Here is a 12,831-nt window from a genome sequence, read left to right as displayed (position 1 = left end):
TGACAAATTAGACGTAGCTTTGTTTGCTCAAAAATAATTAGTTTCTCTGTTTACAAATAAATTTAAAAATGCTTGGCGGTAAATAATATTAGGAAATTAATATTTTATTAGATAAAGAATATCGTTTTAGACATCAGATATATCTGTTATAGACTGTCATATAAATCTTTTATTTAGATTTTAAAAAAGGAGTGAAAGATGTGTTAAAGCTATAATACGTTAACTAAAAATCACTTCTAATGACGGTTAAATAAAAGATTTATCTAAATTAAATATTAAATAATCACCGTAGAATTAGTGGAAGAGAAACAGGGTGGTGTAACCTATGTGACGATCGTCAAGACTAAATTTCGTAAATTCGCTTATGAGTTCACCGATGGCGAACCTATGCAAGGAGCACTTTTACCTTTCATGCGTATGTGCGCGCGTGCAGCGACATCGTCGTGTTCACACCCCGTAGTTCCTCCCTCCGGCATTCTCATTTCCGGTCGGTGGAAAGTGGTTTTCGAGAAACTTTACGTAATCTCCGTCTCAATTGTGTTCCTCCCTCCCCCCCCCCTTTCACCCTTCTCGCAAGATCAGATTTTTTTACATTGTCTAAAGTTGCGCGATAACAAAAAGCAGCTTAGCGTTTCGTGTGATCTTTCGAATGTCTCGAACTTAATAATAATATCTCAAATTCAAAAATATTTTAAAATATAAGAATCATGACATTTTAAGATCAATACAAAGAAGAAAATTGTATTCCGTCATATAATTTTTTATTACTATTTTTTTATTGTAATTATTTATAACTATGTTTCATTGTTTTTATTTTTGTTTAAGTAACAATAAGATTTGTTTGGTAAATTGGAAAAATAATATATTAATACATATGGATACATTTAGAACTCATTCCAAAGAAATCTATATATTTTGCAAGTAGTATAATATTTTTCACTAAAAATTATTATAGAATTAAAATGAATTATGAATTATAAATAAAAAATTATTTATCAAATCAAGAAATGAAAATTCTCATATAATTTGCTTTCTTATTATTTAAAATTATTTACAATGTTTTCTCAATACGCAGCTCTTCATTTCGTAATAAAGGACTAAAATCATTTTGATGTATTATATAATTTTCTGTAATCGATATTACATGTTCCTTGATTTCTAACATCAACAGTTGTCATCGTTGTTTTTCAGAAAATCAGACAATTATTTGATTATTATCACGCGTGATTTTCTACACGAGCCTGTTATCAGCTCTGATCGACAATAGCCTGCGTGATTAATGTGTTGGTAATCAATTGTATTCCTAGATTGACGCGCATAAATCAAGTGGTATGGAGGGAAAATTTAGCCGCGTACACATTAATGCATACAACCTGCTATATCAATTTATAAAATAGATATGCCGTTGCAGTGATAGGTAGGCTAAAGAATAAATAATTAAAAAAAATAATATTTTAAAATAATTTTTTAAAATTGGAATTTTCAGAAGTTCGATTATGGAGCATGTCTTTTTATTATAAAACACTTGAAGACATGAAAAGCACGATCTATCACAGTTCTTTAATTAAAATTTATTTAAGTAGGAAATAAGTGATATAACATTAATAAAAAGATTTTAGAGATAATGCTTATTAGAGATAATTGTTACGCTCTGATAAAGATCAATCTCTTCTGATAATAAGAAATAAAAAGGCGAGAAGATCTCTTCTGTTTAAAAGAGGATTATTAATCTAATCTACTTTTATCATAAACAGATAGATAAATAATAAAATTATGAAATTATACGTACTTGATCAGTCGGCAGATGTCAACCGGAATTATCTCGATTTTGTTATCCGAGAGATTAAGGTAGGTCAGCGCTGGCAACTCTAGTAATTCCCTCGGGATTCTGTGGAGATTGTTGTTCTCCAGATGGACGGCATGAAGTTTGGGAAACCTATACGGAGAGGAATGAAGAGTTACGTACGAATTAACTACCAATTAAAGTTTACTTGCAGTTTCGCCGCGTTTGTGCTATCGGACACTCACACGCTTTTCTTTGTTCTTATCGAAGAAGGGATTAATCTATCCGTATTCTAATTACTTGATATTTCGCAAGAATTAATTTAATTTTTCTTTTTTTTCTTTTTTATCGGCTTTATCTCGTTAATTTCATTGAAATCTAAGGTTACTGCTTAACTTTTTATCGTACAATAATCAGAAAAAAATCAAAAGTGATGGAAAATGAATAGAAGAAAGTTTTTGTAATATTCCATATTGAAGCGATTTAATGTAAATGCAGAAGAAAGTATACCTGTGCAGAAGCTTCAGATTGTTATCAACGTTAGTGAATTGGTTGCATCCTAATGCGAGCTCCTCTATTGCTGGAAAAGCAATCGTACTGTCAGGAACCCTTGAAAGGCCTGCCTTGCTCAAGTCCAGTTTTTTGAGGCATGTCGACGACTGCGTAGCCTGTAAAAACGCGAAAGAGAATGTGATATGTTAATATTATAATATATAATGCGATACAAATAATAAAAAATAAATAAAATAAATAATACTATAAACATGCATTAATACCAATAAATAAAAATCTGAAAATATCTGAAAAGTACCTTTTCGGTTTTTATTAAAAGAAATCCTTGATAATTTGATTAAGAAATGTAACGCCATTAAGATCATTTATTACATCATAAGATTTCGTTTCGCAAGTAAGCCAAATTTATTTTTGGCAAATAGAGAAAGTGTGATCGCTACCATCCAATCAGTAGACAATGTTTTTAAAATGTATTTTTAATATTTATTTAATCAAAAATGTATTTTTATATTAAAAATATATTTTAAAAACATTGTCTGCTAATTGGATAGACAGATTATTAGATTATTATTAGATTATTATTTCATAGCTAGACTGCGGTTTTCAAAATCCATAAAACTATGTATGCTATGTTTACCTCGAACTCCAAAGAGTCCGTATCTATGGTGTCGTCTCTGTCACACTCTTCCATGATAGCAATCAAGTCTTGTCTCCGACATGCACCTTCCAAACCGTCGCATATTCTTGCGCGTATAGCAAGTTTCGCATCAAGCGAGTGCGCGCGCGCGCAATTTAATTAAAATTCACGGTTCACTTTGATGCAATCATCACTTGATGTGTAAACCATATAATTTACTTTGTAGTAGCTTGTTTAAGCTCTAAAAGTTTATTCACAAGGAAACTGTAATTTCGCTTTTACCACTTGCATTGTAATATTTAATTTTATATTACTGAATGTTATCTAACGCCGAATTGTTAAAATTGCAAAAATGCATTATCTTAATTAAAGTAGATTGCAATGAGTGACGTTCCGTTGTGATTCTTCGTACATTACGGGAATATTTTGTTCAAATCAAACGATTCGTTATTGTAATTACAGACAAGAGAGAGAGAGAAAGAGAGAGAGAGACAGAGATAGAGATATCGCTTAATAATAAAATCAATAATTCAACAATATCCGTATGCAGCGCGATTATTAATCAGACATAGAGAGTACTCGTATCGGAGCAAGCGTTCGAAACAGGCGAACGAATTTTAACGTTGTAATTTTGTCACGTCGTTTCGATTTGTTCTTTCGAAGGTTGTGCATTCGAAATTACAAAACGTTCAATCGACATGGCGCAATTATTGGATCGCGTACAAATACGAACAGCTCGCAAATCTAGAAATAAAGTGACATATGATGTGCGCAATAAAATAAAACAATTTCACGAATTTCACGTGAAAGTCACATATTTTTGTGTGTTCATATAAAAGAAGATATATGATATATTTTATAATTTTTTATTATACATTTGTGTGTTATAATAATACAGTCTTAACTATAAATACAGCATCCTCATAAATTGACTTAATAATATTCTATATTTAATAAAAAATTAAATAGTTTTATTGAAAAATAATATTTATTTTGAAACAATTTTAAGTTTTTTTTTACTTTTATTACTGCCTTTTTCAAAAAGTGCAATAAATTAAGAGTACATTATACTTATGAATGTCAAGATTATGTATATTATATAATAATATTTAATTTTATATTTTTCACACAGAATTCTAAAACAAATTTAAAATTTAAAATTAATGATATAATCGATTTTTTAAAATAAAATTCAAATACAATTCAGTGAAAAATTAGATCTAATTAATTTAAATTGAAATCAATTTAACTAAATTTAAATAACATCACTTATTTACAGTTTTTTAAAATTAAAATATGAATAAAATAAGGATAATAAATAATATAATGAAATAAAATTTATTTTCAAATAACTTTTTATACTTCAAATAATTTAATTGTGTGATGTCTGTTTGCTCTTTTAATATACGCCAAAAATAATTTATTTTGCAGTTCGCTTTTTATACGTTTTTACTCGATTTGAACTTTAAATAAAGATTATAATGCATTCAATCTTGCTGAACTTCATTGTAAGAAAACCAACGTAAAGTAGCGGCGGTGCACGAGCAATATTTGTGCCGACAAGTATTGTTCTGCTCGTTGCCTCGGCTACGAATAGCCTCTCATTGTCCGCAGCGGATTTTCAACCGAACAATGAAGACGTCAGTCATAGCTTTCTTATCGGCGTTAGATTCGTCAGCGATCGCGTGCGAATCTTCCTAAAACAATACGATGGAAAAATCGCTACCGGTGTCATTAGAAAGCAGAACGTCGCGCACCAGATCGAACCATAATCAAAAAGGACGAAAGAAAAATTTCATATTATGTATTTAGTATTATTGTATATTTAGTAAAGAAATTAGAGCTAAAATAAACTTTGATTTATAGGAACATCATTTAAAGGCAGAAATTTCCTCAAATCAAATTAAATGTCTAATCTAATTCTAAAATTGTTTCAGAGAATGTGGTAATCGAAAAGGTGTCTCAATTTTTTTTTCAAGATTTGTTTTGACGTTTTAAAAACTTTTATTGCCGCTTGTTATTTTTGTAGAAAAAAATAGATTTCATCGAAAAGTTTTTATCTTATATTTTACATTTTTTTTTTCACAAAAATTAATATTATTATCTTTCAAACTAACAATTTGTCGATCATTCTAATCTAGAAACTGTACTTATATATTGGATAATAAATATTGTCCTTGATTTATTAGATGTTTAAAGCTTAGCAGTTTCATAAAGCTATGGATTCACAGAATAAAATTTCTTGTCATATAATTTATATTTAACGCAGTTTATCATAATAATCGAGAATCTTTTTTTTTGGGACGCCATTAGAGAAAGTGCCACCATGATGAAAGAGAAAATGAGATTACGAGAAAAAGAGAACGATATCATGTCGCAGAAAAGAACTCGAGTCGCATGAGCGAGCATGATCGTCACATGATGATTAATTTACGGTCTAACGGCATCAAATCCGAGAGAAAGTGATTTACGTTTTAGACGTGTATGTACTGTATATAGTCTTATGTAATCGAACGTTCGACGAATTTAGAAGCGATTCGTTTTCACAGGAATCCTCAGGGCATTCATAATCAGGGTTTAAAGTTATCAGATTCGTTCAAGCGATACGTTTCTGACGCTTCTTTCGCTAGCACCCCCATGGTATCCCAGATTTAACTCTATTCTTCCATTGCGGCATCGTCTCAATTCCACCAATTTCCTGACGATAATTTCCCATCGGAATCCCACGATCGATCGATTCTACTTTCCGATCGAACTTTGTTTGAGTTCACTGATCGTCCTCGAGTTTCCATTTGATCTGGGAATACAGGTTGAAGAGGGAAGAAGAAGAAGAGAAAGCTGCAAAAGATATAGAAAACGGATGGAAGAAAAAGGATAAAAAAAAGGATAAAAAAAGCTGCGCCGGTTGACACACACACACACACACACACACACACCACACACATATACACACACACACACATACACACACACACACGCCGGCGTGGGTTGAAAACGAGAAAGAAACAAGATGAAACGATGTTTCTAACGGACGCGTTTAGCTCACCGTGAACTGACGAGATAGAAATAAGCAACGAAGATAGAAGACGAAGAGGAAGAGAAAGAATAAGCTTCGTGTCCCTCGTCGACGGTGGCTAACGAGGGAAGTAACGTTTCTAAGAAAGTCCGGACTTTCGATATTTTGATGAATCGAGCTAGCTGCGTAATCTGTCGTGCGATAATCCAGGAGGTGGAGGAGATTGCAAAAAAATTGAATAAAAGAGGGCGAAGGCGCGAGAAAGAGAGAGAGGGGGGGGAGGAGGAGGCGCGGTCTTTTTTCGGCAAAAATCATTCTTTCAACGTGGAAAACTTTTCTCTCTTCTTTTCTTTTTTCTTTTTTAATTTAAAAGTGCTGTCAAATTGGAGTCAAAGCTTTGCAAGTTATAACGAAGATAAATAATTTCGAGGATTGTGTAGATCAGGGATGCGTGCGAAATCAGAGACATTATGGAAATGATGAGCTGTGAAATAGATTCAGCGCGATGTGTATCATGTATAAGACGCACGAATTATTTTGAGATATAATTAACGAGTACTGTTAGCACATCGGACTGAATTCGCTTAACATCGTATACCGTTCGGCACGTGCGGAGTAAATTCATCATACGAATTATGTAAACCGTTAAACGAGTCTTCTGAAATGTTTGGAGAGAACAATCGTGGTAATTACGGAGAGCACAAGAGGCGAATTAAGGATGAAAAGCAGCTGATTAGGGAAAGTTGATAATTAAGATTGTTGCCTTTAATAATATGGTACATTAATTCTCATAATCGATAATAGACAGTTAGCTTAAATTGCAGTATTTATTATAATTAGCTTTAAATGATATGAAACAAGCTTTCATTGAATGCTTCTAAATTATAAAATAAACTTATATTATATAACATTTTATTTATTACATATGTCAAAGAGTATTAATTTCTTTTATAAGAAAATATTTATTTATTACGTAATAAATATACGTTTACATAATTGTATATAATAAAAATATTTAATTAATTATACATGTATTTATTATATAATAAAAATATCAAAAATATTTTTTACGGAAACATAAATAAATACGATAAATCTTTAATATACCATAATTTAACGCAACGGGATTTTATATTGAGAGAACACAGAATACTTCATCAATTATTGAATTCATATATAATATGATAAATTATTATGTATATATGGAAAAGTTTTAGGATTCTCTCACCAGATTAATGTGACCACATACATGTCACTCACTAAATTTTGCTTAACCACGATTCTTTTTTAATGTCCTTGCGAAATTAACACTGGGATTGGAACAGTTTCTAGTTTGTTTAATAATAGGTACGTCCGTTGAATCAGATAAATCGCCCTTAATCGATTATCGACAACCACGTATTGGTGGTTTGTGCGGTAGTTAAAAATTCTGACCGCAACGCATGTTCCGATTAATTTCCCGGGACAGTGCCTAAAGGAAAACGACGTTCAAACGTGCTTTCAAGAATTTCTTTGACGTTTTGGACTTTTAATTAATTCTTCAATATAGTGATTATTTTAATAATTATCATTTGAGTAAAAACATGTAGTTTTTAGCAATATACAAAAATTACCATATTTTACTCATTTTTTTCTCAAAATTGTTGATGTTAATTTTTCAGTAAATAAAAATTTAATCGCGTAATTCATTTTTCCTAAAGATAAAAAATTTTACAAAAATTTCCACATAATTTAATTTACTAAATTTAATTCTAAATATTAAACGCTCCTCACAATTATGTTGCGCTTAGAATCCTCGCAAAGAAGAGGCGGATTGAAAATTTGCAAAAGTACGTATTTTCTCGAGTTTAATGAAAACTTTATGAATTATCCTGTATAGCATCCAGGATGAACATCGTCTTTCTAACGTGCATCTTAAGTCCATTTCCGAAGTTGAGTACGATCGCAAAGTAACGCTCGTCCATTTAAATGCGAAACGTCTAAAATACTTATGTATGTACGTTTGCATCCTGCGAGATTCGGAATTCTTCAACCGAACGTTATCCCGAAAAAGAGGAGCTCGAGGAACACTAGTCTAGTTGATTCGTCGTCTTCGTCTGCTCGTAGGATACGAAGCATTATTCACGACTACCGCCCGCACATCACTGAGGAACCGAGCGGAGACTTTGTCGCGTGTCCCGCAGCTCGTAAAGCGGAAGAGCACGCTCAGGTGCTTAGCATTGCGCAATTTTTGTGTCTGCTAGACACTTCGGATTCTTCAGCCCTGAGACACTATTTGAAAGGACGACACGAAGATACCGCTCTGACATTGACATTTAGCCACTGGGAAGATACATTCGCAAACGCATAACACATGTATGCGCATTTGTGAAAATTCTCGACCTTCTTATTCTTGACTATATAAATATATTTTTAACTAGCTATGAGAAAAAATTCTCGAGAGAAGGATGTGAAATTTCATTGTTTTCTATAAAAGATTCGGAAAAAGAAAAAGATATTACAAATTGTGACGTAAAAAGTATAAATAAATATTTATTAATTGTTTTAATTTTGAATTACATGTGTAAATATTTTGTTATTTATATAAGAAAACGCACACAATTAAACTTCTAAACCAAAATAATGTTATCATATTAATATAATCAAAATAAATATCTACTGTGTGTTAAAGTATTTAAAAATTGAAATATCAGTATTTAATGAAAAGATTTTCTTAATTCGGTGAACCTCAGAAAATTCATGAATGCAGGAAAAATAATCCATGGATGTAATTTATTCATTTTTTTGACATTATCAGAATACGTATTACGTATTTACTGAAGATACGCGATGGTCGAAATAAAAGTAATGTTGACATGGTTGAACCTCGCGGGAGATCAGCATTTATCCTTTTTCCTTTCTCAATTATGAGGACGCATCTAAAGTATAAGACCATCTTAAGTAATTTTTTTTGCGCAATCTTCGCGATGTAGCCAGAAGACTTCTCTAATGGCCAATTTGAAGATCAATTTCGCGTGCCCGTACCGTTGGAATGCACATAACGGTACGCGCACATCCGCGCTTCTTCGTCTTTTCCAAGAGGAAGAAAAAGTTCAGTTAAACAAAAGTTCAACCTGCATCACCTTTTCGTAAGAACTGTTTTTTCTGACAGCGAGATATCGATTGAACTTATCACTGTGACTCATTCCAGTATCTTAGATATTATTTTTTTACTGATTAAATAATATTTCGAAGTTAATACAAGAGTTTAATAATATTAATATAAGAGTATATTTTTATATGAAAATTTCTATAAAATGAGATCACCCACTGTTAAAATCTGTTATCAGAAATGTTTTTATCGGGGTGGATACCAAATATAGTTTAATGCAATTAAATCTTTTAGCTTCTTAGAATTAAACAGAGTTAGGTAGTAACTAGTTAAAACGTTAAAAGTTAAAAAAAAAAGTTAAAAAATTAATAATTTTTAACTTAACTTAGTTAATTTTAAATTTTAGCTTAACAAAGTTACTTTGTTAACTTTTTAACTTTTTTTTAAGTTAACAAATTTTTTTGTCTCTTTTAAATATCTTAGAAAAATAGTAAGATATAATAAGATTAAGGACGTATCGTAATCTATTCATATTTTAAAACCATCTTAAATAATTTTTTAAAATGTTAATACAGTCCTCTGATTAGTTTATGCCTTATGCCTTATGCCATAAGCCTTAGGATCCTACAATAGATGTTTTTTAAGTCTTAAATCATAAGAAATTGATTAATTATTCTTCTCGCATTCGATTATAATTGGTCAATTTCTTATGACTTAAGACTTATTAAAAAATAATCACTGATCTTATATCTTCTCTATATGTTGATTGTTTTTTTAAAGTTATATAACTTATATAATTATATCGTTATGTGTTATATACTTATATCACATATGAATAAAAAATTAAAATTTAATTTACTTTAATAATTTTAATAATTTTAATAATCTATATTGTAGTTATTTAATCTCATTTTAAGAAAAATTAGGACATTTTTTGATCTAAAAAATAATTTTTTTCAAAATTAACTTTTTTTTAATTTAAGTTAGTTCAATATTGACTTAATTTATGTTAGTTAAATTAATTTTTTATTCCTTCAACTTTTAACCTTCAACTTAACTTTATTAATTTTGTAAAGCCATTAACTTTATTCAATTAAAAAAACATTAACTTACCCAATATTGGAATTAAATAAGTAAATTACAAGTCAACACTTTGCCGTTTTAAAATTTATTAATTAAGCTGAAAATAGTCTGTCTAAACTTATTTAAAATTTTGCGTGAAACAAGAAATTGTTGTCAATATGAAACTCTCGCTATTATCAGCGAAGAGAAAACCGCGCGATGAATAAATTTCAATTAAACTTCTTGAAAGTACTCTGGAGGAGAAATTGCGCATGCCGTACGAGATTAGTTGATTTTATCAACATCAATATTATCCTGAATGATAAAGTGATTGTTTGCCAATTTCCATTTCGCAGATTTTCTATTTTTTTATAAAGTCATTGTGGTACGCCGCACAAATTGTTTCGAATTTTTCAAATAAATATTTTTGCTGATGGTCACTTTTTTCAGCATGCCGTCAATCCTCGGTTTTGCATTTCATGGTGGGCCGAGCGTGTCGATCCAATCTCTTGTTCGTTGAACGGGTACCAGCGATATGCGCCGTTCGTTAAGACGAAATTTCTCAGTTTGCTTTTGACCATTCTAAATGAATCACTCGAAGCAAGATACAACTGTATAAATAAAGTCCTCGCGCGAAAATAAATATGAATATCTTCGCATCGACAAGAAACTCATTCTTATTGTCCCAACGCGATAATTATATGATACTTTATTTTCTTTATTTAATAATGTATTATATAATAATTATATATACAATTATAGTTTTATATATATATATAGATACATATATAGATATACACGCAGTATTATGCTTGGCCGTTAGATTTTGCTTGCGACAAGTATCGCGATATCACGTGCGAACCCTAGTTATAGTCGTAGGAAAGCTAATTGCGCCGATATCACGTTACATTATCATGACTCGTATGACTGGCTGTTGCGGCTAATAAACTCTAACTCCAGTTTCGTTGTTTATTCCCTCCCGAGAACTACCCCCGCGAGCGAGGACGCGAGATAAGGGTTGTGAGAGAGCGTAGTAGACGATATCGCGTCGCCCGATAATTTATGGGCGAGTAACCGAAGGGAATACAAGGAGAAAGGGAAAGAGAATGAGCGGGTTTTGGAATACAGCAAGTATTCGTGGAAATATAGGAAGCGTCTTGGGGATTACCTCACACCTGTGCCAAGACCCCGTTGAGCCTTTTATTCGAAATTCTGCGCGAGGAATAACGTGGAGTGCGCCAGGCGAGAGATACTGAGAGGATATTTGATATACGTGATCGAACGTGCGCGAGGAGGATATTTGAATAACGCGATAAGGATTCTTTTCCCACCGTTCGATAAATGCATTCCGGCCGTACCATACCGTCCGTTTTTGTCCTGGAAAAGCCGGCTATGGCAAGCGGGAGTTGGACGGGGGAGAAATTGACGAGGATGGATATCTAGGCGATCGGTCGATTAGGCAGGTATAGAGAACTTGCGGTGGTGAATTGGATACGAGGAAAGTGACAAGATACCGTTCATTCAAAGAAAATTGTGACTCGTGAGAAAGAAAATGAGGTGAACTCGCATTGGTTACCAGTTTCTTTTACATCGTAAACTGATCGGGGTAATTGGATAAGCGCGATACAGTAAGTATAGAAAAAAATTTATATTTTTTAGTAATAAAAATAATAGTAAGTAATTAATAAATTATTAAGAAATGATAATTATTCATTTAAAATGTAGATCCTGTTATAGAATAATTTGTAATCTATTACAGAATTATGAAAAATTTATGAAAAGCGCTTTCCATTTTCAGATAAAAATATTTTATTGACATTCATCTCATTTTCCAAATTAATTTTTATTAATCTCCGTATAATATTTTTATATTTTTATAATTACTATATTTTTATAATTATTATATTTTTATTTTATTATTGATATTTCTTTAATTTCTTTAATTTTTATTTTTTGTCGTTATTATAGAGAGAAGATATCAAAATCCGCGTACTATGTATTCTTACAGAATTCTGCCGTATCAACGTAGCATTTCTTCTTACTTCAGTTTCTCTGAAACTTCTTCGTTTCTCAAAAGATAGTGTTACCATCTCAAAATTAAATTTGATAATTTCATATCTTTGATAAAATATGTTCTTTTTGTACGTTAATTATATATAATCATATTATATTATAAAGTTATAAAAGAAGAACAACATATTTATTTTTGAGATTAAATTAAAAAAAATCGAATATTTATTTTTATCTATTTGTCACTGATTGTGAGATAGAATATAAAATCTTCAAATTTAAGATAAATCTTTCAAAATGCGGATGCAACAAAAAATATTTTTTTTTACTATTTGAGAGATTGTATATATAAATATTTATATTTATGCAAATTAAATATTTGGAAATCTCATAATTATTTTTTTTGCACAAAATGATTTAACTTATTATTTGCACAATAATGCTTATTTGACAATTTTTCAATTTAGGAAGATGTATAGTTACGTTTTAACTATTAGTACACATGATAGGTTCGTATTTGGAGTTAATTTTTATTTTTACACTTTTTACAAGTATACAAAAATTAATAAGTCATTCTTATATATATATATATATATATATATATATATATATATATATATAGTAGGTCGTACGTACCAACCTAAACAACCGTACCGTAACGTAGTAACTAATTTACTTTAAACTTAAATTAAGTTTTAATTAAGTAAAATTAAACTTAA

General features: G+C 30.6%; 1 protein-coding gene across 1 annotated transcript in view; it reads right to left on the bottom strand.

Annotated features, from left to right (window-relative positions):
* Window positions 1-12,831, bottom strand: part of LOC105627338 (PH domain leucine-rich repeat-containing protein phosphatase 2) — an 82,930-nt gene that overhangs the window by 14,826 nt on the left and 55,273 nt on the right. Inside the window, exons 5-6 of the mRNA XM_012208624.1 lie at window positions 2,294-2,451; window positions 1,790-1,936 (exon numbers count right to left, since the gene is read on the bottom strand). Of these exons, the coding sequence (XP_012064014.1) occupies window positions 1,790-1,936; window positions 2,294-2,451 (305 nt within the window). The remainder of the gene's footprint in view (window positions 1-1,789; window positions 1,937-2,293; window positions 2,452-12,831) is intronic.

Source organism: Atta cephalotes (assembly GCF_000143395.1).
Source record: "Atta cephalotes unplaced genomic scaffold scaffold00008, whole genome shotgun sequence".
Classification (NCBI taxonomy): domain Eukaryota; kingdom Metazoa; phylum Arthropoda; class Insecta; order Hymenoptera; family Formicidae; genus Atta; species Atta cephalotes.
The sequence above is the reverse complement of the archived record's forward strand: the minus strand, read 5'-3'. Positions and strand labels throughout refer to the sequence as shown.